At 39.1% G+C, this 25,250-nt stretch overlaps 1 protein-coding gene across 1 annotated transcript in view; it reads right to left on the bottom strand.

The window, feature by feature from the left end:
- Positions 1 to 25,250, bottom strand: part of LOC127224676 (bile acid-CoA:amino acid N-acyltransferase) — a 1,166,658-nt gene that overhangs the window by 1,137,044 nt on the left and 4,364 nt on the right. The window contains exon 4 of the mRNA XM_051187776.1: positions 22,315 to 23,563. Within this exon, the coding sequence (XP_051043733.1) occupies positions 22,970 to 23,563 (594 nt within the window). The 3' untranslated portion in view covers positions 22,315 to 22,969. The remainder of the gene's footprint in view (positions 1 to 22,314; positions 23,564 to 25,250) is intronic.

Raw genomic sequence — 25,250 nt, forward strand, 5'->3', positions numbered from 1 at the left:
AGGGCAGGGGAGGGGAGGGGAGGGGAGGGAGAAGCCATTAGTGGGAGCACTGGTCAGATGTTACAGTGATGAAACAGCTAAGTGGAATGCTGAAATCTGGTGAGTAGTGGAAACCAAAACAGAGAATTCAAACTAGATCTGACCACTAGATCATATCTCAGCCATTATAACACTGAAGTTTTGTGGTTTGAAATAAATTGAGCATTAATGCTATGAAAATTATGCCTGCCATGGGGATGTGTGTGAGGTTTTAAAAGAAGTAACACATGAGATGCTGCTCCAAAACAGCACATCTCTCCAGCCCATTCCAGAATGGAACATATGGAGATTTTATTGGAGTTGGACGGAGGAAGGCTGTCCTTAAAAGGAGACTGAATGTGGAGAGATAGAAAGTTACACTTTTAAAATTACATTTATTTACTGTCTGTGTGTATGTTTGCATGGGTGTGCCTGGGTACATATGTGGTCGGAGGACAAAACCACCGGAGTCCATTTTCTCCTACCATCATGCGTGTTCCAGAGACCATACTCAGAGTACCAGGCTTGAAAGCAAGAATATTTAACCTGCTGAGTCATCTTGCTGCCTGGAAAGTTACACTTTCTAATAAAGTAAAATGTAAAATATCTTGGGAAGACAAGGCAGAAACAAAGGAAAAAGAGGAAGGGTGCACTTAGGATCTCTGTCCCTTGTAGGTGGACAGTTCTTTCCCACAGCTTCCAGTTCCCAATTGATCACTCAGAGTCTTAATATTAATTATAAATGCTCAGATGATAACTCACATTTATTTCTAAATAACTGTTAACATTTAAATTAATCTATATTTCTTATCTATCCTCTACTATCACACCGAATCCAGTAGATTCTATGTGACAAGTTCCACAGACTGAGGTGATAACTTCAAAAGGAGGTCTCCTGGAAATGTTGTAAAAACTCTCAGCCAGAGGTAAATATTGGGCTGTGATTCTTGTGGCAATTTCTGTTTGTTCTTCTATTCTTTTTTTTTTTTTTTTTTTTTTTTTTTGTCACATTAATGAAATGTTCCTGAAAGCCTACTTTGACATTTCAAGCAAGAGATATGGATAAGAAACCATCCCCCAAGGTGGGGTCACTAGCCATGACCTCGTCTCAGAAAAATAGCACTTTCCAAATCATTCACATCGTTCACTAAGTACAAATAGTAAAAATTTTCCCAACGATAAAATTTCATATGGCTGTACATGTGCCATCAAGACTGGACTTAAGTGTCTGGTAACGAAAGCTTTCAATAAAAAAGAGCTGAAATAGTTAAACTAGTTCAATATTTAAAGAAAAAACCTAAGAACTAGACAATGGATGTTTTTTAATTTAATTTATTATTTTACATGTTGACCCCAGTTTCCTCTCCCTCCCTCCCTTTTACCCTCTCTACTCTCCTACGTGCACCCTAACCACCCTCCCCTCCCATCCTCCCACCCCAATTCCATATGTAGGGGAATGCCATCCAGTTGGGGTCATGTAGATCTGAAAGGTCATGTGAAGTAGGGACTAGGGCTTCTCTCTTGTCTCTAGGTTAAGGCAGTTATCCCTCCATGGGGAATGTGTTCGCAAGGTCCTTTTGTGCACCAGGGATACATCCTGGCTCCACTGTCTGAGTTCCCTTAGACTGTTCAATCCTTCTGGCTGAGACCCATATTCAGGGGGGGCCTGAGTCAGTCCCATGCTGGCTTCCCAGCTATCAGTCTGGGGGCCCGTTAGCTCCTCCTTGTTCAGATAAGCTGCCTCTATGTGTTTCTGCAGCTTGGTCTTGTCCTCTCCATCTGCATCTGGGTTCTAGTTGGACTCAGTGTTTATGTATGGGTGTTTGCTCCTGTTTCCAACAGGTATTAGATGAGGGCTCTATGGAGAAGTTAGTTGTTGATCTCACTATCCAGGAAGGGTATTTATGGTAGCTAGACAATGGATGTTAAACTGTATCTGACCATAAAAATATATTAATGTGATTAGCCTTGGATGATTCTATGTTAACCAAGGATGGTTCTATATCTTGATTACCCAAGGACAGTTTTGTGTGGTATCATGTTTTGGATTTCTATGTCACTGTGCCAAGTAACTATAATATCACATGTTTGTGTTTGTTTAATAAAAACATCCCCTGAGGAAAAAAATCTGTATAAAAAAACCTTGCTTGAGAACTACAGAATACACACAGATTCAAACGGCCTCTGTGTTTGTTTCTGTTTGTCACCTATGAATCTTTATCCACCTGGTCTTCAAGAACCCTCATTCCAGGGACCCCCATACCCAACTGGGGTAGTCTGTGACTTGTTAGCTCATTTTCTACAAATCCTGCTTCCTGAGTGTCTGCCTAGCAACTCCTCACTCTGCACTTCTTCCTCACAGCATTCTCCTAGTCTGACTCTCCTGCCTAACCTTATTCTGTTCAGCTATTGGCCAGTCACCTTCTTTATTAAACCAATCACAGCGACATACGTTCACACAATGTAAAGGATTATTCCACTTCAGTCCCTCGCAGTTTTAATTGAAGAAGTACACAATTGCCCTCTTCCAGACCTTGGACATGAAACCAATATTCCACCCTGTAGGGCTAACTCATAGAGAAAATATTTACCTAAGTACTGTTGGTTTGTAGTGAGACATAGTGAAGCACACCCACAGTCACTCTATTTGAGTGGTAGAGGCAGGGGGATCAACACAAGTTTGAGGCCAGTCTGAGCTACATAGCAAGTTCTAGGATAGGCTGAGTGGTCACATAGTAAGGCCTTGGTTTTCTCTATGTCTGTCTCTTTCTCTGTGTATCTTTTCGTTTCTCTCTCACACATATACACACAGACATACACATATGTATATGAGTCCATATATATATATATATATATATATATATATATATATATAAATCTGGTTGTCTTAGTTAGGGTTTCTTTGCTCTGAAGAGACACCATGACCATGACAACTCTTATAAAGGAAAATACTTAATTGGGGCTAGCAGTTTCAGAAGCTTAGAACATGGTAGAACATTGGTGGGACATGGTGGCCGGCAGACATGATGCTGGAGGAGGAGCTGAGATTTCTACATCTTGATCTACAGGCAACATGAAGTGAACTGTTTACCACATTGAATATAACTTGAATGAAGGAAACCTCAAAGCCTACCCCCACAGTGACACACTTCCTCCAACAAATAGTACCATTCCCTTTGTGCTTATGGGGGCCAATTACTTTCAAACTACCACACTAGTCTAACTTTTTATTAACAGAGTTTTTATGTGTATAGACCTCAGATTGTGTCTTATACTAACTTTATTTATTGTTATCAGCATGTCTTTTAGTTTGGGCCAGGAAGGAATAACAGTATTTTATTGCCATCCATTTTTACCTTTGTTTTTGTTACCTTCAGGCCAGGATGGAACAGCTAATTGTGTTCCCTATCCTCAGTTTGCTCTTTGGTTTTATGGTCCATATAGAATTCATGGTTTATGTTTAAATTCACAATTAGTCCCAAGTAGTGGTAAATCTTCACCACTTATTGAAAGGCCTGTGTTAGTTTTGGGTTTTGCCTGTTTGTTTGTTTGATGGGTTGGTTAGTTTTGAGATATGATGTAATTCAGCTCAGGAAGGTCTCAAAGTCACTGTGTCGCTGAGGCTAGCCCATGAACTCCAGCCTCTACAATCTCCCCAAAACTAAGTTTTTTCTAATGTAGTATTGAAATGGAAATGCTTGAAAATGTTACACACACACACACACACACACACACACACACACTTACTTATTTCCCTTAAAGAAATAGATCTTAATATGTTCCCCAGGCTAGCCTCATTTCATGAGCTGAAATAATTCTCTTTCCTTGACTTCTCACGTAGCTGAATATTGCACCTGCCTCTGAAAATCACATTTTTTAAACTACAAAATAACATTTTCTTCTTTACTACTTCCTACTTTCCATTTTATCCCCCTGATAATTGGGCATCCAGGCTTTTCTTTGCTTCTGTACTGACAGAGGTTTTTCTACTTATCACTACTGTAAACCTTTGTTTTGTATTTCCCACAACATAAAATGAAGAACCTCTGTAGAGGAGCACTTCCTGCTACACTTCCTTTGAAGATGCTACTGGATAATGATTTGTACAGCACCAAAGTCATGGACATTTCCTTTTGCACAAGCTCACTTGTCCTTTCCCTTATGGACCTGGTAACTCCGTCTGTGAGAATAGCTAGGATAATCACCTACCAGACAGCCCTTTTTCCTTTGGCTATCCAACTCCACTAGGAGCTGGAACAAGAAACTTGAGCAACCATTTCTTCCCTGAAGCAGCATTACTGGATGATGTGGACAGTTGTCCTGTTCCTATCAGTAGAGGATATTAGATCTTCCCTTGGCTCATCAGATTGCAGGACATGCGAGTGTCAGCCCAGATTTACATCTAGAAAGATATAAATCTAGAGAATAGGAGACATTTGGACTGATTGTTGGTTTAATATTTTACTTGAATTCTGCGAATCGAGTATTTTACCTATAGAGCTACATGGAATACTGTTTTTTAATTTCATTGTTTTTTTAGGATGCTCTGAAAAATATCTAGTGGCATACTAAACATCAATTGCAGAGTAATCTACTGGAAAGTTTACATTTAAAGCTGTTCTGGCTATAGCCCTCAATTAATATGGAGCAAATTTACTAGAAGAAAATGCAGTACTCCCTTTATATTAGCCTTTGGTCTACCCCAGAACACTGCTCAATGCCTGTTCTTTTTGCCTTTATTTGACTTACAATGTTGACTCTGCTCAATCTTTCATTAAAAGAACCTGAAGTTACACTCTGAAGAATTTGTTCTATTTTCTTACCTCCCAAAGAAGGTTTTAGAAACATCATACAGATGAGTTATTTAAATCTTTCTTTTACACCCTCTTCTAATCAAATAGGTAATAGTGATATTAATCTACTACCTAAAACAATATTTGCCTTTTAAAATCTAAAATTTAGCAATAGATTTCTTTTTATTTATTCATTTGTTTTCTATGTATTGTGCCCCTGAATGCATGTGTTTGTATGTAAGAGACTGCATGTGTGCATACCAGAAGAAAACCTTGCTTGTTATCTTCATGACAGGGTCTCTCATTGGTCTGAAGCTTACCACATGTCATGATGGCTACCAGTGAGCTGGTCTCAGGGATCTTCCTGTCTCTGCCACCCCCATGTTGAAATTACAAACATGTACCACCATGGCCTGCATTTTTACAAGAGCTCTTGGATACCATCTAAGTTATTCCTGCATCCCTTTGTTTATTAAAAGCTGCAATTAAGACATTTAATGTGGTTCTGAACCTGGCTTTTAATTTATCACAATACTTTTAACTTTGCATTTTTTAAATGTAATCATTCCTATCCTGATAAAGCCCTAAAGAAACAGTTCTCATTAAGTAGGCTATACAGATAGATATAAAAGAAAAGAGATGCAAGGTGACAGGTCTCAGAAGGCTATATTCTGGAAGTGTCTATCTTAGAGATATAGCTGTTGTGTCTCAGCTACTGAGACCTTTTTTAACCTTTAATTTTTCTGGATACCTTTTTAAATAATCTATTGATTCTGACTTGCCAGAAATTACATATAATGGTCAATATTATCTTAAGACTAAATTTCTATCTTTTACACTGAGGTAAGTAAAAAGACTTAAATTATAGTGAAATTTTATAAGTAGGAGTTGTCCTAAAAGGAATAATGTGGTTTTGACATAAACAAACCAATGAAATAGAGAAGGGCTTGTTGATCAGCCAACTAAGTATTCAGATGAATGGCATCTCAGGTTTTCCAACCAACAAAGAGTTCAAAGGACCACATGACTAGTAACCCTATAGTCACACCACCTGGAAAGTGAGCTAAACAAAGGCACTTTCACAGGTGGATCAGGCATAGTGTGTGTCTGTAAAGATATGGTAGGGATTCAAGTCAAAGATCTAGACTTTGTCTTTATACAAATGGTTATCAGTTTGGCAGATTAACATATAATTAGGCCCATTTATTGTTTGTTCCTTATGTAACACTCCCTTAGAGATCCAATAGACACACAAAAATATCCAGGATTAAAATGCAAACACACACACACACACACACACACACACACCATATAAGACTTTATATATTTCAGATTCTCAACTAAGGGTCTGAAGAATGAGAAAGTAAAAATATCATGATGGTTTCTGCAAGGGCTTTTAATGAGTGGAGGGAGGAGGCACATTCAACTGTCATGTAATGCTGCCATTCACAATGATGGACAGTGTCTAAGTAACCTTGTTAGTGATATCTGTAGAGGTCTCTCACTCCCATGCAGCAGTACAAAAAAGTACAATGTTCCATTGGTTGAGTCCATTCTTAGTTTTGTAAGCAAGATGGATATGTTCTTGATGGTTAGTGAACACTCTATACACAAAGAGGAAATCAGGTGGGAAAATTTTGCCTTTACTTCTCTATTCATTTCCAGTAAATTCTTCTCAGCTCTGTGGAGTGAGCTAAGGGACTTAACCAAATTTATTTGTATAATTGAAAATCAGAGAAAATTTTGCAATCTTGAAATGAATTTTTACGTACTGCCACTCAACTGCACTTCCTATTGCTATAAACATTGCAATTTTAGATCACATAATAAAAGGTATAGTATTGATAAATCTAAAGCATTTCTTAGGGTGCAGATCTGTTTTGGTTAGTATTTATTGAGCTTTTTATATCATATCTTGTGCTATTTGTATTTTTTTAAACTGACCAGTAGGATAATTTTGAAGATGAATTTAAAGTTAAGGGAACTATAGAAATCAGGGGAATTCTCTTAAAATTATTGATGAGGAATTACTACAATCTTAGACATTTCTCATAATGCCACACTTCTTCACAAAGAAGAACTATAACAATTTTTCAAATGAAGTATGGCTTTATAATTAACATATTAACTTGTGCCATTTGATCCTATGTATATACCTTACTTTTCTCAAATAGGAACACAAATTTGAGGTCAGTGAGATGGTTCAGTGGTTAAAGACACCCTGGATATCTGAGTTCTGTCCCAATACCCATAGACCAAAGGAGAGATTCAAGTCCCTCAAGTTGTCTTTTGATCTCTATACATGCACTATGGCACATACATGTATTCATCCACTATGGCTAAGCACATACATGTCACTATGACATATGCATGTATACATGCACTTTGACACATACAAGTATACATGCACAAACAACACTGTAATTTCAAGATTATTAAAGAAATAGAAACATGGTAGTTCATTCCTCCTCTTCTTTTCCTTTCTCTGTACTTCCTGATACTTGATGTATGATTTTCTTTCTCTTACAATTAATATGCTTAGTTAAATATACTCCCTAGTGGCATTTGGCAAGATAGAAAATGGGGAAGAATTAAATTATAGTTCACAAACTTATACCCACACAAAATGCCATGCCTTTTTTATTTTTCTAGATTAAAATGACTTGCCCTTTGATCTTTTATTCCTCTGGGTGGCAGAAATGCAGTTACAAAATTTAAAGTACTTTTTTCTTGGACCCTAAGGAAGTTTCCTATGACTTCCCCAGTGCTAGGGAACTCTCACCATGTAGCATGAGGCTTTCTTCTAAGCCTGTTTTGAGACTATGCTGAGTTGATATACCTAATAGGGAAACAAGCATGTAATATAAGTCTGTAAATAAAGTCCAGAGTTAGATTTAGTACAAGAACTATGGTGAACTAAAAGCTGCCTGTCCGGTAGTATAAAGGCTTTTAAATATACTGCATTAAGGGAAAAAAAAGCAACAAAAACACTTCTAAGTGTGCTAGCAAATACCTGTAGTACCAGTGGCTCTGGACACTGAAAAGAAGGATCGATCACATTAACTCAAGAGTTTGAAGGTAGCTCAATCAGCTAGTGAGGCTCTACATCAAATAACAACCTAGTACCAACAAACAATATACAACCACATGTGACTTCAGCAATGCATATTCCCACTAGGTTTTCTATAACTCAAAAGCTGGGAAAATGTTTTGTTATCCCATTTCTGGTGTGTCATGTTTGTCTGAGGCAACAGACATAGGCTTCCCTGTGAAGAGAAAAGGAAAGAAAGAAAATGGCAAATACTAAAATTTGAGGGTGAACAGTTCAGACCATCAATTAATAGTATTAGTGTTGTGGAATTTGACATTACTTTTGAACATAAAAAGCCTCAAAACCTTCTCCTTCTGACATCTATAACTAATCTGTATGAATTTTCTTGTGTTCCATTTCCATAATCTGATTTTCAGCGGGATCTTGCCTAATTTTCATATGCATACATTATATATATACATATACATATATATATATATATATATATATATTTACAGCTAACCTAGTGTACGTATTTAACAGTTTAATCAACCATCTTATTATAGGCTTAGCATGCAACAGAGTGAGAATATACTTCTTCATCCATTAATATAGTAAAATTATGCATCTTTATCTGTTTCTACCCTTTATGCTCTAAGGACAATATTAATTCACTGAAAGCATATGAAATTAAATCTTAGTTCCTCACTTACAGTTACCATGTTTTCACTGCTCGATAACAAATATAGTTGGTGATTACTATATTAGGCAATATAAACAAAAATATTTTCATCATCATGAACCATTCCATTGGACAGCATTGCTACAGATTTTATAAATACCTCAAGAACAGAAATTATGCTTTATTTAACATTGTGTTCATTCCTAGCTCAGTGCCTAGAGCAAAGCTGTTAATAAATGTTTAATGAATCACATTGAAGAATGAATACTAAAAAGGAGTAAGTTTTCTCAAAGAGAATGTGATTTTTATAAGGGACAAAACCAAATTTTTATAGAATGCTTCTGAAGATGGGATCAACTTTCTAACTACCCTGCTTTGTTCAGGGTTAACCCTGAAATGGCTAGGGAAGAAGCCATCATGACCCAGAATCAGAGTTATTTGAAGCTGAACATGAAATCCTAGGTGTGGAGCTGATCCCCCATCTCAAGATGAAAGCCAAGACTCCCAAGGTTAAGAGGCTCAAGTCTGTAATTTGGGACTACTGTTACTTGATAGATGAAAATACAGCCAAGATTTGAGGAGGGAAACGAAGAATGAAAGAAAACAAAGCATCTCCCATGGCAGATAAAGTTACCAATCAGAAACCTAGTGTTCTCAGCAGCAGTTTCTTGCTGTTGTTTCTTCACTTTGAGAACTTGCCATCCTTCACTTCAAGAATATGCCACCACAGAGCATTTCCCCAGCACTCATGTACTAAATTCCCTCCAAGGTAAAAATCCCTCCAAGAGTCAATGAACAATCTCTTCATATATCTGTATTTATTACACTCTGACTTTTGCCTTCAAGTCGTTTCCAAAAACTGTTTGGTTGGATTAATGCAACTGATAGAATATGCATTTCTGACTAACAAACCACCTACTATGGTGATTTCTATCTAGATCCTCAGAGAATGTGCTTCCAAGTGTAATTCGAAAAACACACTTAGCAAAACGTCAACAGGCTTTTCTAGCTCCTTGCACAGAGATGTTACTACTAGAAAACAAAACAAAAACAACAACAATAAATAATAAATAAATAAATGAACTGACCTCCCAGCAGTCCCTGAGAGTTCAGATGCACAGTGGAGGGCAGGATGGCTTTCCCATAAGGCATAACTGAGAAGCACTGCGGACTTACCTGTAGCTCACAAATTTTTATTATTCACAACACTGCAGCTTGTTGATGAAAGTTATACGTGTCTCCAGAGAAGCCACCAGCAGTTCCCGTGTGTTACCATGTGTTATGTCCCCAGAATCAGAGCAGCAGCAGGAGCCACAGAGTAAGAGCTGAGATTTTCTTCTTGTCTTCTTGGCTGCCTTTCAGTTGAGGTGTGAGGTGTTCAGGATGGACGCTGATATTTCAAGTCCTTTTTTTTTTTTTTTTTTTTTTTTTTTTTTGCCTTGGCTCCTCCTCTCAACTCCTGCTCTGGTGTCTTGCTATTGTTTTTGGTTTTTCTCTTCTATGGCAGTAATCTCAAAAGCAGGCTTCCCCCTTTCCATCTTCACAGCGGTATAAGTCAGAGAAAAAAAAGATTTATAAGAGGAGTGTGTTTTTAGAAAATATTACTAGGGCCCACACCCGAAAGCTGTGACTTGGCTGCTCTGAGATAAGGCACTGGAGATTTGACCATACACTGTAGCAGAGCATCAAATGTTACTCAAAGCTGACAGCTTACAGTTTTAGGAAAGCAGCCGACTGCTTTAAAGAACAAGGCACTTTAAAAATGGCTTCTTCTTTATTAAGATTGATTACTAGCAATGGAGTTTCCCACAAATATGTTCATTTTATAGTCCTCTGATGCAACATTACATTTCCCAACCTGCCTTGCTGCTATTAGAGCAATGTAACCTATCGGTGCCCATAAAGATGGCTGCACTCCATCTTGGCACAAGGACAGAGAGTTCAAAGCTGTCCTCAGCAAGTCCTAAGACCTAGAGGTCAAAGGTGTGGCTACAGGTTTGGCTGTCTTAGTCTAAATAACAACAGACCTCGACTAAGGTGTGGCTACTTCTGACCCTAAAGGCTAGGGAATAAGAAGTTGAATGTAAGGTGTGGTTACTGAACCCTTAGAATAAATGAGGAAGAAAAGTCTATTTGTTCCATATACATGATACTGTGTTCCCCTTTTTGGTTAAGGTATGTAAGAGTGGTGAAAAATATAAATTTGTGATATTTCAGCATTGATTGATCTGCCCTCCTGACGTTTATTCTGTGTCTCTGTCATTTCTTTATAATCCACAGCTAGCCTTTCTCTTATCCACACACCCCCCACTCAGGTACAAACTTGGGGCCACTCAGCTGATTCCGATTGCAGCCCCACTTCACACAGTAACCAACAAACTTGTGTGAAAGATACCTTGGTCCTTTTGGACTAGCAGACCCCAAAAGTATAGCAAAATACCTTAGTATGGGTAATTTGTAACTAATAAAAAGTTATTTCTCACCATTCTGGAATCTCAGAAATCCAAGATCAGTAAGGGCACATGATGGAAGCAGGCTCTCTGCTTGTACGTGGCATCTTATCACTGCATCTTCTCAAAATGACTTTCACAGCCATTATTCTGACAAGGTTCTGGTCACAGACAAAGATCATTTCTTAAAGCAGTCCCCACAGTGCTCTTTTGTGACCCCTTACTAGAATCACCTTTAATGCCTTTATTTTTGAGAGTTTGTCTCAAAATTCTTCCAGCCCTTACCTATTGTGTGGTTCTGGCTACTTTTACTTCTTCCTGTTTAGTTCTGGTATTCTTTCCTAATAAAGAGGTACCTGTTTTTGTCACTGTTTTTGCTACTAAAATACAATACCCTGGAATACGGCATTTATAAAAAAAATACAACACATAGCTCATAGTTGTGGAGACTAGGAAGTCCAAGATCACAGTAAGGATCACACTGGTAAGGATGCCTCTCTGTTCCACAGATGGCACCTTGTCTGGCACTCTTGAGAAGCAGCTCCCTCAGTCTTCCTTTTTATGTCCATTTTTTAATTTCACTTTCTATTCTAACCACAGTTCTCTCTTTCTCATTCTCTTCCCACCCCCTCACCTCCTCCCTCACCTCACCTCTAGCCCATCCCCACTTCACTCCTCCTCATGGGTATCGGCTCCAGTGAGGAGTCAACATACTCTGGTACAATAGGTTGGGGCAGGGCCAGGCCCTCTCCCATGCACTAAGGCTAAGTATGGCATCTGCTTATAGGAATGAGCTCCAACAAGTTAGCTAATGTGTCGAGATTATATTATGGTCCTACTGCCAGTAACTATGGCATATCACCCTGAGGAATGGGCTACAACAAGCTAGCTCATGTACCAGGTTTTTATCATGCTCCTACTGCCATGCTCCTACATGCCCCTCTGATAGTTCAAGCTTCACAACTGTCTATCACATACTGAGGGCCTAATTTGGTCCCCTGGGGTCTCCACAGTTGAAAGCCTAGAGTTCGTAAGTTTCCACAAGGTTGGTTCAGTTGTCGCTGTAGATTCCTCTATTATGATCTTGATCTCCCCTTGCTCCTATGTTCCCTCCTTCATCTCTTTGCCTGAATTCCTGGAACTCAGTCTGGTTCTTGGCTGTAAATCTATGCATCCAGTTCCATCAATTACTGCATGAGGGCTCTATGATGATACCCGGGGTAGTCATCATCTGATTACAGAGTTAGACCAGTTCAGGCATCCTCTCTATTACTGCCAGGGTCCTCCTTGTGGATTTTTGGGAGTTACCCTAGCACTAGGTTTCTCCCTAAGCCCATAGTGGTTCCATTAATGTATCTTTTTCCTTGCTCTTCCACTACATCTCTCCCCATTTAGATCATCTCATTCCCCCCTGTTCTTAACCCCATCCCTTCCTCTTATCATCCCCTACCCCTAGTTTGCCCTGTAGATATCACCTAATTTTTCTTCCAAGGGTTATCCATATGTCCTTCCTTGTTTGTTACCTAGCTTCTCTGGGGCTGTGGATTTTAGTCTGGTTATCCTTTGCTTTGCATCTAATATCCACTAAGAGAATAACATACTATGTTTGTCTTTTTTTGAGTCTGGGTTACCTCACTCAGGTTGGTTTTATCTAGTTCCATCCATTTCCCTGAAAATTTTGTGAGGTCATAATTTTTTACCAATGAGTAGTGCTCTGTTGTGTAAATATACCACATTTTCTTTATCGAATCTTTGGCTGAGGGGCATCTAGGTTGTTTCCAGGTTCTGGCTATTATGAATAATGCTGCTATGAACATTGTTGAGAAAATGTCCTTGTGGTATGATTGAGCATCCTTTGGGTAAATGCCCAAGACTGGTATTGCTGTGTCCTGAGGTAGAAACCACCACACTGATTTCCAAAATGGCTGTTTAATTTTGCATTCCCACCAGCAGTGGATGAGTGTTCCTCTGACTCCACATCCTCTCCAGCATAAGCTGTTCTCAGTATTTTTGATCTTAGCCATTCTGACAGGTGTCATTTTGATTTGCATTTCCCTGATGACTAAGGATGTTGAACAATCCCTTAAATGTCTTTTGGCCATTTGAGATTCTTCTGGTGAGAATTCTGTTTAGCTATGTACCCTACTTTTCAATTGGGTTATTTGTATTTTGGTGTCTAATTTTTTGAGTTCTTCATAAATTTTGGGGATCAGCTCTCTGTGAGGTGTGGGACTGGTGAAGACCTTTTCCATTGTGTAGGCTAAGGTTTTGTTTTATTGACAGTACCCTTTGCCTTACAGAAGCTTCTCAGCTTCAGGAGGTCCCCTTTATGGATTGTTACTTTCAGTGTCTATGCTACTGGTGTTATATTTAGGAAGTGGTCTCCTGTGCCAATGCCTTCCAGACTACTTCCCACTTTCTCTTCTATCAGGTTCGTTGTAGCTGGATTTATGTTGAGGTCTATGATCCACATGGATTTGAGTTTTGTGCACGGTGATAGATATGGATCTACTTGCAATCTTCTGCATATTAACACCCAGTTGTGCCAGCACTATTTGTTAAAGAGTTGTTTTTTGTTTTGTTTTTTCCATTATACCATTTTGGCTTCTTTGTCAAAAAATCATGTGTTCATAGGTGTGTGGATTGATATCAGGGCCTTTGATTCAATTAGTCTACCTGTCTTTTTTTATGCCAATACCAAGCTGTTTTATGACTATAGCTCTATAGTAGAGTTTGAAGTGAAGGACGATGATACCTTCAAAAGTTTGTTTATTATACAAGATTATATATCCTGGGCTTTTTGTTTTTCCATATAAACCTAAATGCTCTTCTTTCAAGGTCTATGAAGAATTGTGTTGGGATTTTGATGGGAATTGCATCGAATCTGTACATTGCTTTTGGTAGGATTGCCATTTTTACTATCTTGATCCTATCTATCGAAGAGCATAATCGATCTTTCCATTTTCTGATATCTTCTTTAATTTTTTTTATTTTTATTTTATATATATTTTATTTTACATGTTGATCCCAGTCCCCTCTCCCTCCCTCATCCCTCCCTCCCTCCTTCCACCTTACCCTCTCTATCCCCTCACATGAACCCTGACCACCCTCCCCTCCCATTCCCCCACCCCAATTCCACATGTAGGGCAATGCCATCCAGGTGGAATCATGTAGACCTGTCAAATCATTTGAAGTAGGGACTAGGACTTCTCTCCTGTCTCTAGGTTAAGTCAGTATCCCTCCATGGAAGATGTGTCTGCAAGGTCCTTTTGTGCACCAGGGATACATCCTGGTTCCACTGTCTGAGGTTCCTTAGAATGCTCAGTCCTTCTGGGGGATTGCTGGGTCCTGTGGTGTAATTTTGATAGGTCTGCCTTTATATGTTACCTGGCCTTTTTCCTTTGCTGCTCTTAATATTCTTTCTTTATTCTGTATGTTAAGTGTTTTGATTATTATATGTTGAGGGGTCTTTTTTCTTTGGTCCAGTCTATTTGGTGTTCGGTATGGTTCTTGTATTTTCATGGGCATGTCCTTCTTCAGATTGGAAAAGTTTTCCTCAATGATTTTGTTGAATATATTTTTGGCACCTTTGAGCTGGGCTTCCTCATCTTCCTCTATGCCTATTATTCTTAGGTTTGGCCTTTTCACGGTGTCCACATTTCCTGGATGTTTTGTGTTAAGGATTTGTTGGATTTATGACTTTCTTTGGTCGATGAATCTATTTCCTCTAGTTTATTTTCCGCACCTGAGATTCTCTCTTCCATCTCTTGAATTCTGTTGGCTATTCTTGCGTCTGTAGTTCCTGATCGTTTGCCCAGTTTTTCTATTTCCAGCATTCCTTCGGTTTCTGTTGTTTTTATTTTCTCTATTTCAGTTTTCTAGTCTTGAACCGTTTCCTTCACCTGATTAATTGTTTTTTTCTTGGCTTTCTGTACTTTCCTTACTTTCTTTAAGAAGTTTGTTCATTTCTTCCATTTTTTTTTTTTGTTTGTTTTTTTCTTCCATTTCTTTTAAGGGATTTTCTCACATCTTCTTTGAGGGCCTCTATCATTTTTATTATGCCAATTTTTAATTCCTTCTCTTCTGCTTCATCTGCTTTGTTGTGCTCTGGTCTAGTTGGTATAGATTCCCTAGGTTCTGGTGGTGTCAATCTTGTCTTTCTGTTGTTAGGTGTTTTCTTGTATTGCCATCTTCCCATAGCTTCTTCCAGTAGGTGTTGGTGGGGTCTCTCCCTCTCGCTATGGTACTTCCCCGGTGGGCTAGGTGGGTCAGAAGTTCAATGTCTGTAGCTCTGGGTGGTCCAAGCTCTCTAGGAGGTCTCTCCACAGGCAGGGGCCTGATGATGGGGGTCATCAATCAGGCTCCAGCAGAAGACTGACAATGGGAGTCAAAGATCTCGAAGGCTGGGACTTAGTATGTTCCTTAAGCTGATAGGCAGATCTAGCCTGGGCTTGGCACTCTCCAGCTGAGGCCTCTTTGGCAGTGGCCCTGTGACTGGGGGAGGGGGATGGTGTCAAGCTTTTCTATTTCCAGCATTCCCTCAGTTTGTGTTTTCTTTATTGTGTCTATTTCAGTTTTCAGGTCATGAACTGTTTCAATTGTTTTCTTTGTCTTTTGATTGTTTTGTCTTTAAGACATTTGTTGATTTCTTACATTTTTTTGGTTTGTTTTTTCTTCCATTTCTTTAAAGGATTTTTTCATTTCCTCTTTTAGGGTCTCTATCACCTTCATGAAGTTTTTAGGGTTATTCATCTGTTGGGATGTTCAAGTCTTGCTGTGTGGAGTCCCTAGACTCTGGGGGTGTCATACTGAAATTTCTGTTGTTGACTGTGTTCTTGTACTGTCATCTACCCTTCCTTGTTACTAGCGGTTTTCCAGTCAGCCAGGTCCCAGGGCCATGCCAGCCCCAAATAACACACAGAGGCATTTTATTAGATATAAAACTGTTGGGCTGTTATTAGTGTTATTGATTGGCTAGCTCTGTCTTAAATATTAACCATTTCTAGCAATATAAGTATTTTCATATGGTCTTATCTTACAGGAGAGCCTGAAGTTCTGCTGTCCTGGTCCTACATATTGAATCTCTTCCTACCTCTCCCTGAAACCTCCTTGTCTCCTCGTCCTGCCTATCTTGCTTTCCTATTGGCCAACAGGGCTTTATTAATTAACCAATAAGAGAAACATATTTACAGAATGACATCTCCCATCACATCACTTCTTCCAGTGGGTACCGGTGGCATCTCTCCCCCTCCTGGTAGGTACGTGACCAAGGTTCTCTTCTAGTGGGTGCAAGCAGGTCCAATACTCTGATGACTCTTCTTGTCCAGTGTGTGGAGGTGGGGCTATGAAACTTGCAGACTCCGGATAGCCTGAGCCACTGGGACAGGTTGCCCTGTGCACAGTCCCCAGTTCTCAGGAAGCTCTAAGCAGGCTACCAGAAGGTTGGTTCCTTCAGTGAGTGAAGGCAGGACCAGGATGCTGGTAGACTCTGGACAGGCCAGTCCACCTGGATGGACTCCCCTGTGCCTGTGTAGTCCCCAGGCCTCCTATCTCTATTATTCTTAGGTTCATTGTTTTCATGGTGTCCCAGGTTCCCTGCATGTTTTGTGTTAAGTATTTATTAGATTTACTTCTTCGAATCCCCCAAGACAGCGCCCCTTACCAGCAGGAAGTAGTTTGGAAAGAACGACGCCCAAATTCCCAAATATTGTGTATAAATGTTTGTTTTCATTTAATTGGACTTTGTTATATAAAATTAAATTAAAAATTATATATAAAAAAAATTAAAAAAAAGTATTTATTAGATTTAAATTTTTCTTTGATCAATGGATCTACTTCCTCCAAGTTATCTTCAATGCCTGAAATTTTCTGTTCAATCTCTTACATTCTGTTGTTTATGCTTATATTTGTGGTTCCTGACCATTTACCCAGATTTTCCATTTCCAGAATTCCTTCGGTTTGTGTTTTCTTTATTGCCTCTATTCCAGATTATTTCCTTCCTTTGTTTGATTGCTTTTTCTTGGCTTTCTTTAAGGGATTTGTCAATATCTTCTAATTTTTGTTTGTCTTTCCCTCTATTTCTTTAAGGGAATTTTTCATTTCTTCTTTAAGGGCCCCAATCTTCCTCATTTAGGCTGTTTTCTTCTGCTTCGTCTGCGTTGTGATGTTCGTCTTCCTATTGTAATACCACTAGTTTGTAGTGGTGCAGTATTGCTCTTTATATTGTTGAGTGTGTTCTTACATTGTCTACGAATCTCTTCCTCTAATTGGTATAGGTGGAGCTTGTGCTTCAGAGGTCTCTCTTTCTCCAATTGGTCCTCCAATTGGGGACTATGACTTCATTGACCTCTCCTTCAGGCACAACCAGAGCAGAGCCTCCAATGAATGCTTCTCCTGGTAGAAATGTGCCCAAGGCTCAGGTGCAGGTGGGACTCTGGTGGAAGCTCCTCCCATTGAGGGAGGACCATTGCTCTGGTGATTGCTCTGGTATGAGTGGGGCTGAGGGTCCAGTGCGTGATGTAGCAGCAGGGTATCTCCAACAGAGAAATGGCAGTGGATGCTGGCTGAGACACAGGTACTCTTTCCCAGAGGAACTTATTGTGATAGTTTCTGGAGGCTATTGCTGGAAACCACTGATGTTTTCTCACCCAGTGTTTATTCCTTCTTCCTGAGCCTGAGGTTCTGGTCTCCCTCTGTTGCTGCTTCTGGGCTGATGGTTCAGGCCTACCTCTTGTCATTAGGTTCTTATGCAATATAATTTGGAGAAATTTTGCTCTCTGGATATTGTAGAAACTTGAGTTGTTACCAGGATGTTGCCCATGTTTCCCCTCTGCTCCATAGTATGCATGCTCTCTATCAAAATAAGTTCAGATGAGATGCATAGAGTGTTCTATAGATGCTAGATAAGCTGTATTACAGTGTAATAAGGAAAAGTGAGACTAAGCAACCACTGCAAGAAATGGCATGCCTATTGAGAAAGCGTAGACATTAGAGGGGACCACAATGGAGGGCACATATTTGAGGAGTGAAAGTATAAAAACCAAGACAGACTGTTGTAATAACCTACATGTTGAGAAAGACCTCTTATTAATTACTGTTTAGTTGTTGTGATAAAGTACCATGACCAAAAGCAACTTAAGGGATATTTGATTTTGACTTACCATTTCATAGGGCAAGATATCAATAATAGTGCAGAATGTATGAATGTGGGAACTGAAAGCTGAGAGAGCACATCTCAACCAACAGCACACAGGAAACAGGACACATGATCTGCATATAGGAGAGGTTATAAACTCTCAAAGCCCATACCTAGTAACATACTTCCTCCAACAAGAATCCTGTGTGAAAAGTTCCATAATCTCCCAAACATCACTACCAACTGAAGAGCCTATGGAAGTGTTTCTCATTCCAACCACCACAATTTCATAGTATTTATTAAAGTTTCTGGAACACACATCTTTCCTGAGGGCTGTTTTGCTGTTCAGTCAATTGGCAGGCTCATTTACATACAGATGAACTCTTAAGGAAGGGGACAATAGTATGTCTTCCTTCTTCCATCCCACAAAGCTGCCTGCAAGTGGCTTGAGGGGCTCCAAAGGTACAAGATTCATTTGTTTGTATCTAGGGTGGACTCGGGCAAATGTAGCTATTGTTGTGTCACCCGTGCTCTGTTGTGGGAAATTTGTATCCTTTGTGAAGGTGCATAGCTAGACAGGAGGTATAGGTGGAACTTCTGGGCAGAGAGAGGAAGTAGGAAGACAAATCTCGGCATGTGAGAGAGATGTGAGGAGACACAGAGGAAGCAGGATGGGTAGTATATGACAAAACATAGATGAATAGAAATGGGCTAATTTAAGATAGAACAGCAGTTAAAAATAAGCCTAAGATAAAGTCAAGTTTTCTTAATTAGTAAGTCTCTGAGTCATTATTTGTGAGCTGGTGGCCCAAAGAAAAATCCTACTGCAATAAATTGCTACTAATGGTTTTATGGATTCTGCTTTCTCTTAAGTGAAAGTAATATCCATGTACTTATGTAAGAATTGACATTGTCATTCACCCTGCTTACCTAGGCATACAACACTAAAGCTTGAGACAGAAATAGATCACATAATGTGCAATGTCCTTCAAGGACCAGGGACAACTATAACAGATATCTCTTTAATGCTGTATAATTCAGCATTAAATTTGGTTGGATATAAGGCACTCTGGTAGTTTGAATGTATTGGCCCTCATAAGCTCATAGGTAATGGCATTATTAGGAGGTATGACCTTATTGAAGTAAGTGTGGCCAGCCTCAGGGGTGGGCTTTGCTCAAGCTTCACCCAGTGTGACACTCAGATCACTTCCTATCGTCTGCGGGATCAAAATGTAGCTCCTTCTCCACTCTCAGCTCCTTGTCTGCCTGAATGCCACCATGTCCTGGACTAAACCTTTGAAACTGTAAGCCAGCCAATTAAATGTTTTCTTTTATAAGAGTCTCCATGGTCATGGTGTGTTTTCACAGAAATAAAAACCCTAAGACAGAAGTTGGTGCCAGGGACTGGGGTATTGCTGTGATAGGCCTGACCATGCTTTTGTTTAAAGGCATATGGACCTTGGGACTATGGATTTAAAAAGCAATTGAATATTATGAGTACTGCTTAATGGGCAATACTAGTGGAAACAGGGAAGACATGGTACTGAGTGTGATTTGATGAATTGTGGGAGCCTGGCTCAAGAGGTTTCAGAAGGGAATATTAATATGTGGCCTAGAGATCATTCTTGTGATTTGGTGAAGAATATGGCTGCTTTTTGCCCCTGTCCAAAAAGTCTGCCTGAGGCTAAAGTGAAAAGTGTTGGATTAATTCCATCATTAGAGGAAATCTTAAAACAGCCTAGTATAGACTCTGCCATGTGGTTATTAGTGTTAATTCTAATGAAGATTTATAATGAAAAGGAACAAGCTAAGCATGAAAAACTATTTGAGGAGCAAAAGAGCACCAGAAAGTGGAATGGAGCAAAACCTTATATTCAAGGTGATAAACAGATTAAGAAATGGAATAAAGCATGCTTTTAATCCCAGTACTTTGGAGGCAGAGACAGGCAGATTTCTGTGAGTTTGAGTCCAGCCTGTTCTACAGAGTTAGTTCCAGGTCAGCTAGGGCTGTTACACACAGAAACCCTGTCTCAAAAAACAAAATAAAAAAATGGAATAAAGGAAGTGGTGACCTCAAGGCAAGATTGAATCCACTTATATTTCCAACACAAGAAAAGGAAGTAAAGGAAAGTTTAGAGACAGGTATGGTGGTGCACACCTTTAATCCCAATACAGGGAAGGCAGAAGCAGGTGGATCTCTGAGTTTGAGGCCAGTTTTTCTACGAGCAAGTTCCAGAACAAGCTTTGGCAGTGAAGGTAACCACTGAAAATAGAAAGCTGGTAAAGATGTAGTTGAATGAAAGGCCATGGTCCAGCTCCAGGAAGCAGCAGAACTTGGCAGCTTCAACCACATAGTTCTAGCTTTATGGTCAAGGACAGAAGAAACAAGTTATAAAATACTCCTCTATGACTTAATGAAAGTCACTGGGGCCAGACATTATTCAGGGATGTCCCTGAATGGAGGCCATTGTGTGAAGCTGTGAAATCAAAGGCTGAATTGCCTTTTAGACCCCAAGATGTTAGAGATGCCAAGCAGTAGGGTACCTGCCAAAGAGAGCTACTAACAGTGAGTGGAACTAGCCCAGGAGGAAAAAAGGATGCTGCTGTCAACAAAGCTGAAAGGAATTGGAGATCTGAAGAGCTTTTGACATGAAACATGGAGATACAGAGTTTGGAGTTTGCCCAGCTGGGATGGCAATGTATATCCTGTGGCATTATATGTTGGAAGTATGTGATCTGTTTTGTGGGGTATTTTTTAATTTTTACTTTATAGTGGATTACAGAGGTTGCATATTGCATTATGATTTTATTACAAGCTTATGGGGGTCATGGAATGGAAGGTGGTAGTTTGAATGTAATAGAAACCCTAACAAAGACAGGTGTGCATCAAAAAGTACATGTGTTGAAAGCTTGGGCCCCAACTGCCAGCACTGCTAACAGGTGATTGGATCATGGGAGTATGAACCTCATTAAATAATTATTCCATTAATGAGTTTATACTCAATGAGGTATTAAGAGGAGCAGCTCAGTTGAAGTAAGTAGATCCCTGGGCCATGTCTTTGAATTTCAAAGGGATATTTTTTTGCTAGCCACATCTGTCTCCTATCTGCAAGAAAGTGAGCCAGTTTATTCCATCACATGTTTCCTAGCATCATATTCTTCTATTGAACTACCAAGGACCAAGTGAAATAGAGTTCAGTGACCATAAATTAAAACCTCTAAAACTGTAAGCCAAATAAATCTGTTCTCTATTGTTTGTTTGAGTTATTCTGTCACACTGACAAAAAAAATTTGACTAACACAATAAAAATAAAAATGTACAACTGATACTATGGGAACAATATCTTGTTACCCAGGTGTCTACTGTATTACATTCTAGTGATTCTGAAAGGAGGAAATTAATTATATTTTTATTTAAGACAACTCTCTTAGGATATAATTTAGTGGCAAATGCGCCAGAACAAATGTCAATGTTGCACATTATAAGCAAAGACTTTCTTCCTATATCCCCAAACTCAGAGTAAGAAAATTAATACTTGCCGTGGAAAGTATTACATAACATGATTCTGGAAGTATCTGTCATTGCAATGGCAATATTATCATAATCAAGTTGAGGTATTCTGATTTGACCACATGTATGAGAAGTGAGAGGAGAGGGCAATTTATTCCACCCCAAACAGCTAAGCTTTTGTTTGTTTGTTTTTGTTTATCTAAACAGGAGAAAGCATCACAAAGCAGGCAGAAGTAAAAGAGTTCAGGCAGATACAGAAGAAGTATCTGTTCCTCATGTTGCTACTAAATCTTCACTGGCTCCCCATCATGCTTCAAAGATGATCTGAAGTGTATTTGTAACCACCAGTTACCATTCACTTCAACCCATTGCAATCTAGTAGCTCAGGAATATTTGTACCATTTTTCCTTCAGAGAAGCCTAATGGTCATTTAGAATGCTCTAGAAATTATGCCCTGTGAGCCTGCAGCTTATTTCTGCTTTGCCCATGGATTAACCAGGATTTACATTTGTAAATGCTTGCAAAGTTTTAAATAACATTACTATTTTCAGTATACAGAATTACAAATTTAATTGGAATTTACATCATCTTCATTACATGTTTCCCTTATTGTCATGTCAGATAATGCGGCAAACTGACAGAAGCCTTACAGATGACAAAGTAGAAATTTCATGGTATAGTTCTTTACAGAAACAAAACAAAACAAAACTGCTAACCCCTCACCTAAAGGGCCACAGCCCTCATCATCATGCTTGCTTCTTTTGGCTGCACTTGTGTAGCTCTCGGTCAGGTTGCTCCCTTCTTATTACAGAGAATGTTGAAATACTATAAATGTTTAGAGGCAAAAGTTATTTATTAACATAAATTGTTTGTAAACCAATTCAATGCTCCTGTATACATACATGTATTCCCAAGGTCTTAAAATGCCTGTCTATATTTCCAGTGACAATGAGAATGATCTAAGCATATTTAATGGTGAGTTTTAAATGCCAACATGTAAATCTTTTTGTGTTTCTTTTACAAAGCAAGTATCCTGTGGTTTATCACTAACAATTTCCTTGATATTTATGATTACAGAAGATTGTTATGGTGATGAAAATTTTAGGAAATGTAGGCCTAAGATTTTATTTGTACAGATATTGGGTTCTTACTTCCTGACATTTCATTACATGAAAAACATTTTTCCCCTTCAAGTCAAGATATTATCACTCTCTGCCCACATGCATTTTCTTGTAATAGCTTCCTTCATCATCCAGGGAGAGATCAGAGACATCCCTCCATGGAAAGTAAGACATGGTACTGGTCAGGAGATAAACAGCTCTACTTCCCAGTAACACCATCAAGGCCACTCAGAGCTGGCTGTTCATATCTGGGATGAGATGTTTCTTGAGAAATTTCTGTATCTCCTTCCAAGAATGCTCCTGTGCAGCCGCATGTAGAATAACATCTCCCCCCCAGCTGATGCTTGGGATCACATAGGGGATTCTTGAGGCAGAGCACAATGGGGCATAGGGAGGCTCAATGAGGTGACCTGCCCCAGGGTAAGACAGCAGAGTCCAATTCTTCTTTCCACTTTTTATCAGCTGTGCTGTGGCTTGATGAGCATGCACTTTGCTGTTGAGATTCTTATCATCTTCTCCCACCACGAAAAGGAAATGTCCTTGAGCTTTTTCAATGGGCAAACAATATTTGATATCCTTATCTGCAGTTTCCTCATAGGTGCGATAAAACTCTGCAAGCCCTAAGGCATTGGTGGTTACAAATTCTATATTGAATGGTATGGGCTGGTTGACCTGACCATGATATACATGTGGATCACTGGTAACAAAATTAGGCCCATTGATAAGTACAGTGGCTTTTATTTGTTTTAGGTTAATAGCCATGGAGAGTCCAACCTCTGCTCCTTTGCATACAGAAACAACACCAACACCTGGGCCCAAGACCTAAAAATGATATGTTATTTTTTTCATTAGGAAATCTGCAATTTCAAACAATCAAGAACTTCAACAAGGAATAATAACAGGCAATTAAAAATAAATAAATAAATAAATAAATGTCCCACCCAGATGCTTATATGACAAGTGGCTAGAGTTCTGCAATGCAATTTGTTTATTTAATTGAGTTTTATTATAAATATATTGGAATCTCCACTAAGCCTAGTTGTGAGTTTAAAATACTTTCAAGAATTATCACGCCAGGACTAGAAATATAGGTCTGTGGTGAGGTTTTTCCTTATCATGCAGAAGTCATCACAGGACAAACAAACAAGAATAACAAAACAATATAGCCAGGAAAACAAGCAAAGTCAATGTGTTATTGTAAATAGCATAAGGCAGGGAATAAGTAATGAGGAATGAGTTTCCTACAGAAACAGGTGAGAGCGAAGGAGTTAGGACAATGCATGGAACTTAAACAGAAAGCTTAGATCTCATAAGGAGATTTCAAAATAGAGTGTTTCAATACACATTTTATTGTCAGTCATCAACCACATCCAGCAAAGGAGTAATACCATTTCCTAAGACAACTACCCTACCTCCCAGATGAAAAGACAAGAGGTGAGGGCCACGGGAAGACAGCTAGATTATTAGAGTATCACACAGTCTGTAATAGTGCATACAGATAGGTTAGCAGGATCAAAGAGTCTCAGAAGAAATGGGTTGTAAATTGAATTTTCACACTTAAAAAAATGGAGGCAATAAAGAATAATAGTGATTCATGTGTGATAGTTACACAGAAAAAACATTCATGCACAATTTTAAGGCTAATATGACCTTGATTTTGTGTGGCAAGGTGATGTATCCACTCTCAGGGGATGCATTTTGATGAGTCTGAGACTATATCTTTTGCTACATATCTATTTAGTGTCTCATGTAAGGCCAATATATTCTACTCATGGATTTTCTTCTCACTCAAAATAACACAGAATCAAGAGATCAAAGTCTGAGTTCTTGACAGTTCTTTCTATCTTAAGATGCTGACACATTGACTCAGTGTCTGAAACGCTGCACTGATGGTTAAGATCAGAGAACTGCTGATCAGGAACTCTACATTTCCCAGAGAAGTGGTTTGTGGTGGGCTAAATGTCAACATAAGGCTGTTTGTTTTTGCTTTGTTTTCTTCTCATGGTCTACAACTCTGGAGATAGATGATTCAGACTTTGGTTCTGGAAAACATGTTCACAAGTTGTTTGTTTATAGATGCAAATACATACAACTTCTGAGGCTGTGGAGATAGCTCAATCAGTTAAGTGTTTGCCATGCAAGTATGAGGACATAAGTTATTCTCCCAGAACCTATGTAAAATCATTAGGTCTGCTGGCTGGCTTGTAATCTCAGTTCTGTGGAGATGGACACAACAGGACACTAGGCTCACTGGCCAGATAGTTTATCCTGATAGGGAACCTCTGAGCCTCTAATGAAGACCTTGTTTCAAAACCAAGGCTGCTGAAAAACAATACTCAAGGTTGACCTCTGTCCTCCACAAGCATGTGCACACTCATGTACACACATACACACACACACACACACACACACACACACACACACACACACAGAGGGTGAAAGGGGAGTCCTAGTTAGCAGTCACAAGTAGAACATCTAAACCAGAAAGAATAAAAGACAGCTGTTCTTT

Source organism: Phodopus roborovskii, unplaced genomic scaffold (assembly GCF_943737965.1).
Source record: "Phodopus roborovskii unplaced genomic scaffold, PHOROB, whole genome shotgun sequence".
NCBI lineage: Eukaryota > Metazoa > Chordata > Mammalia > Rodentia > Cricetidae > Phodopus > Phodopus roborovskii.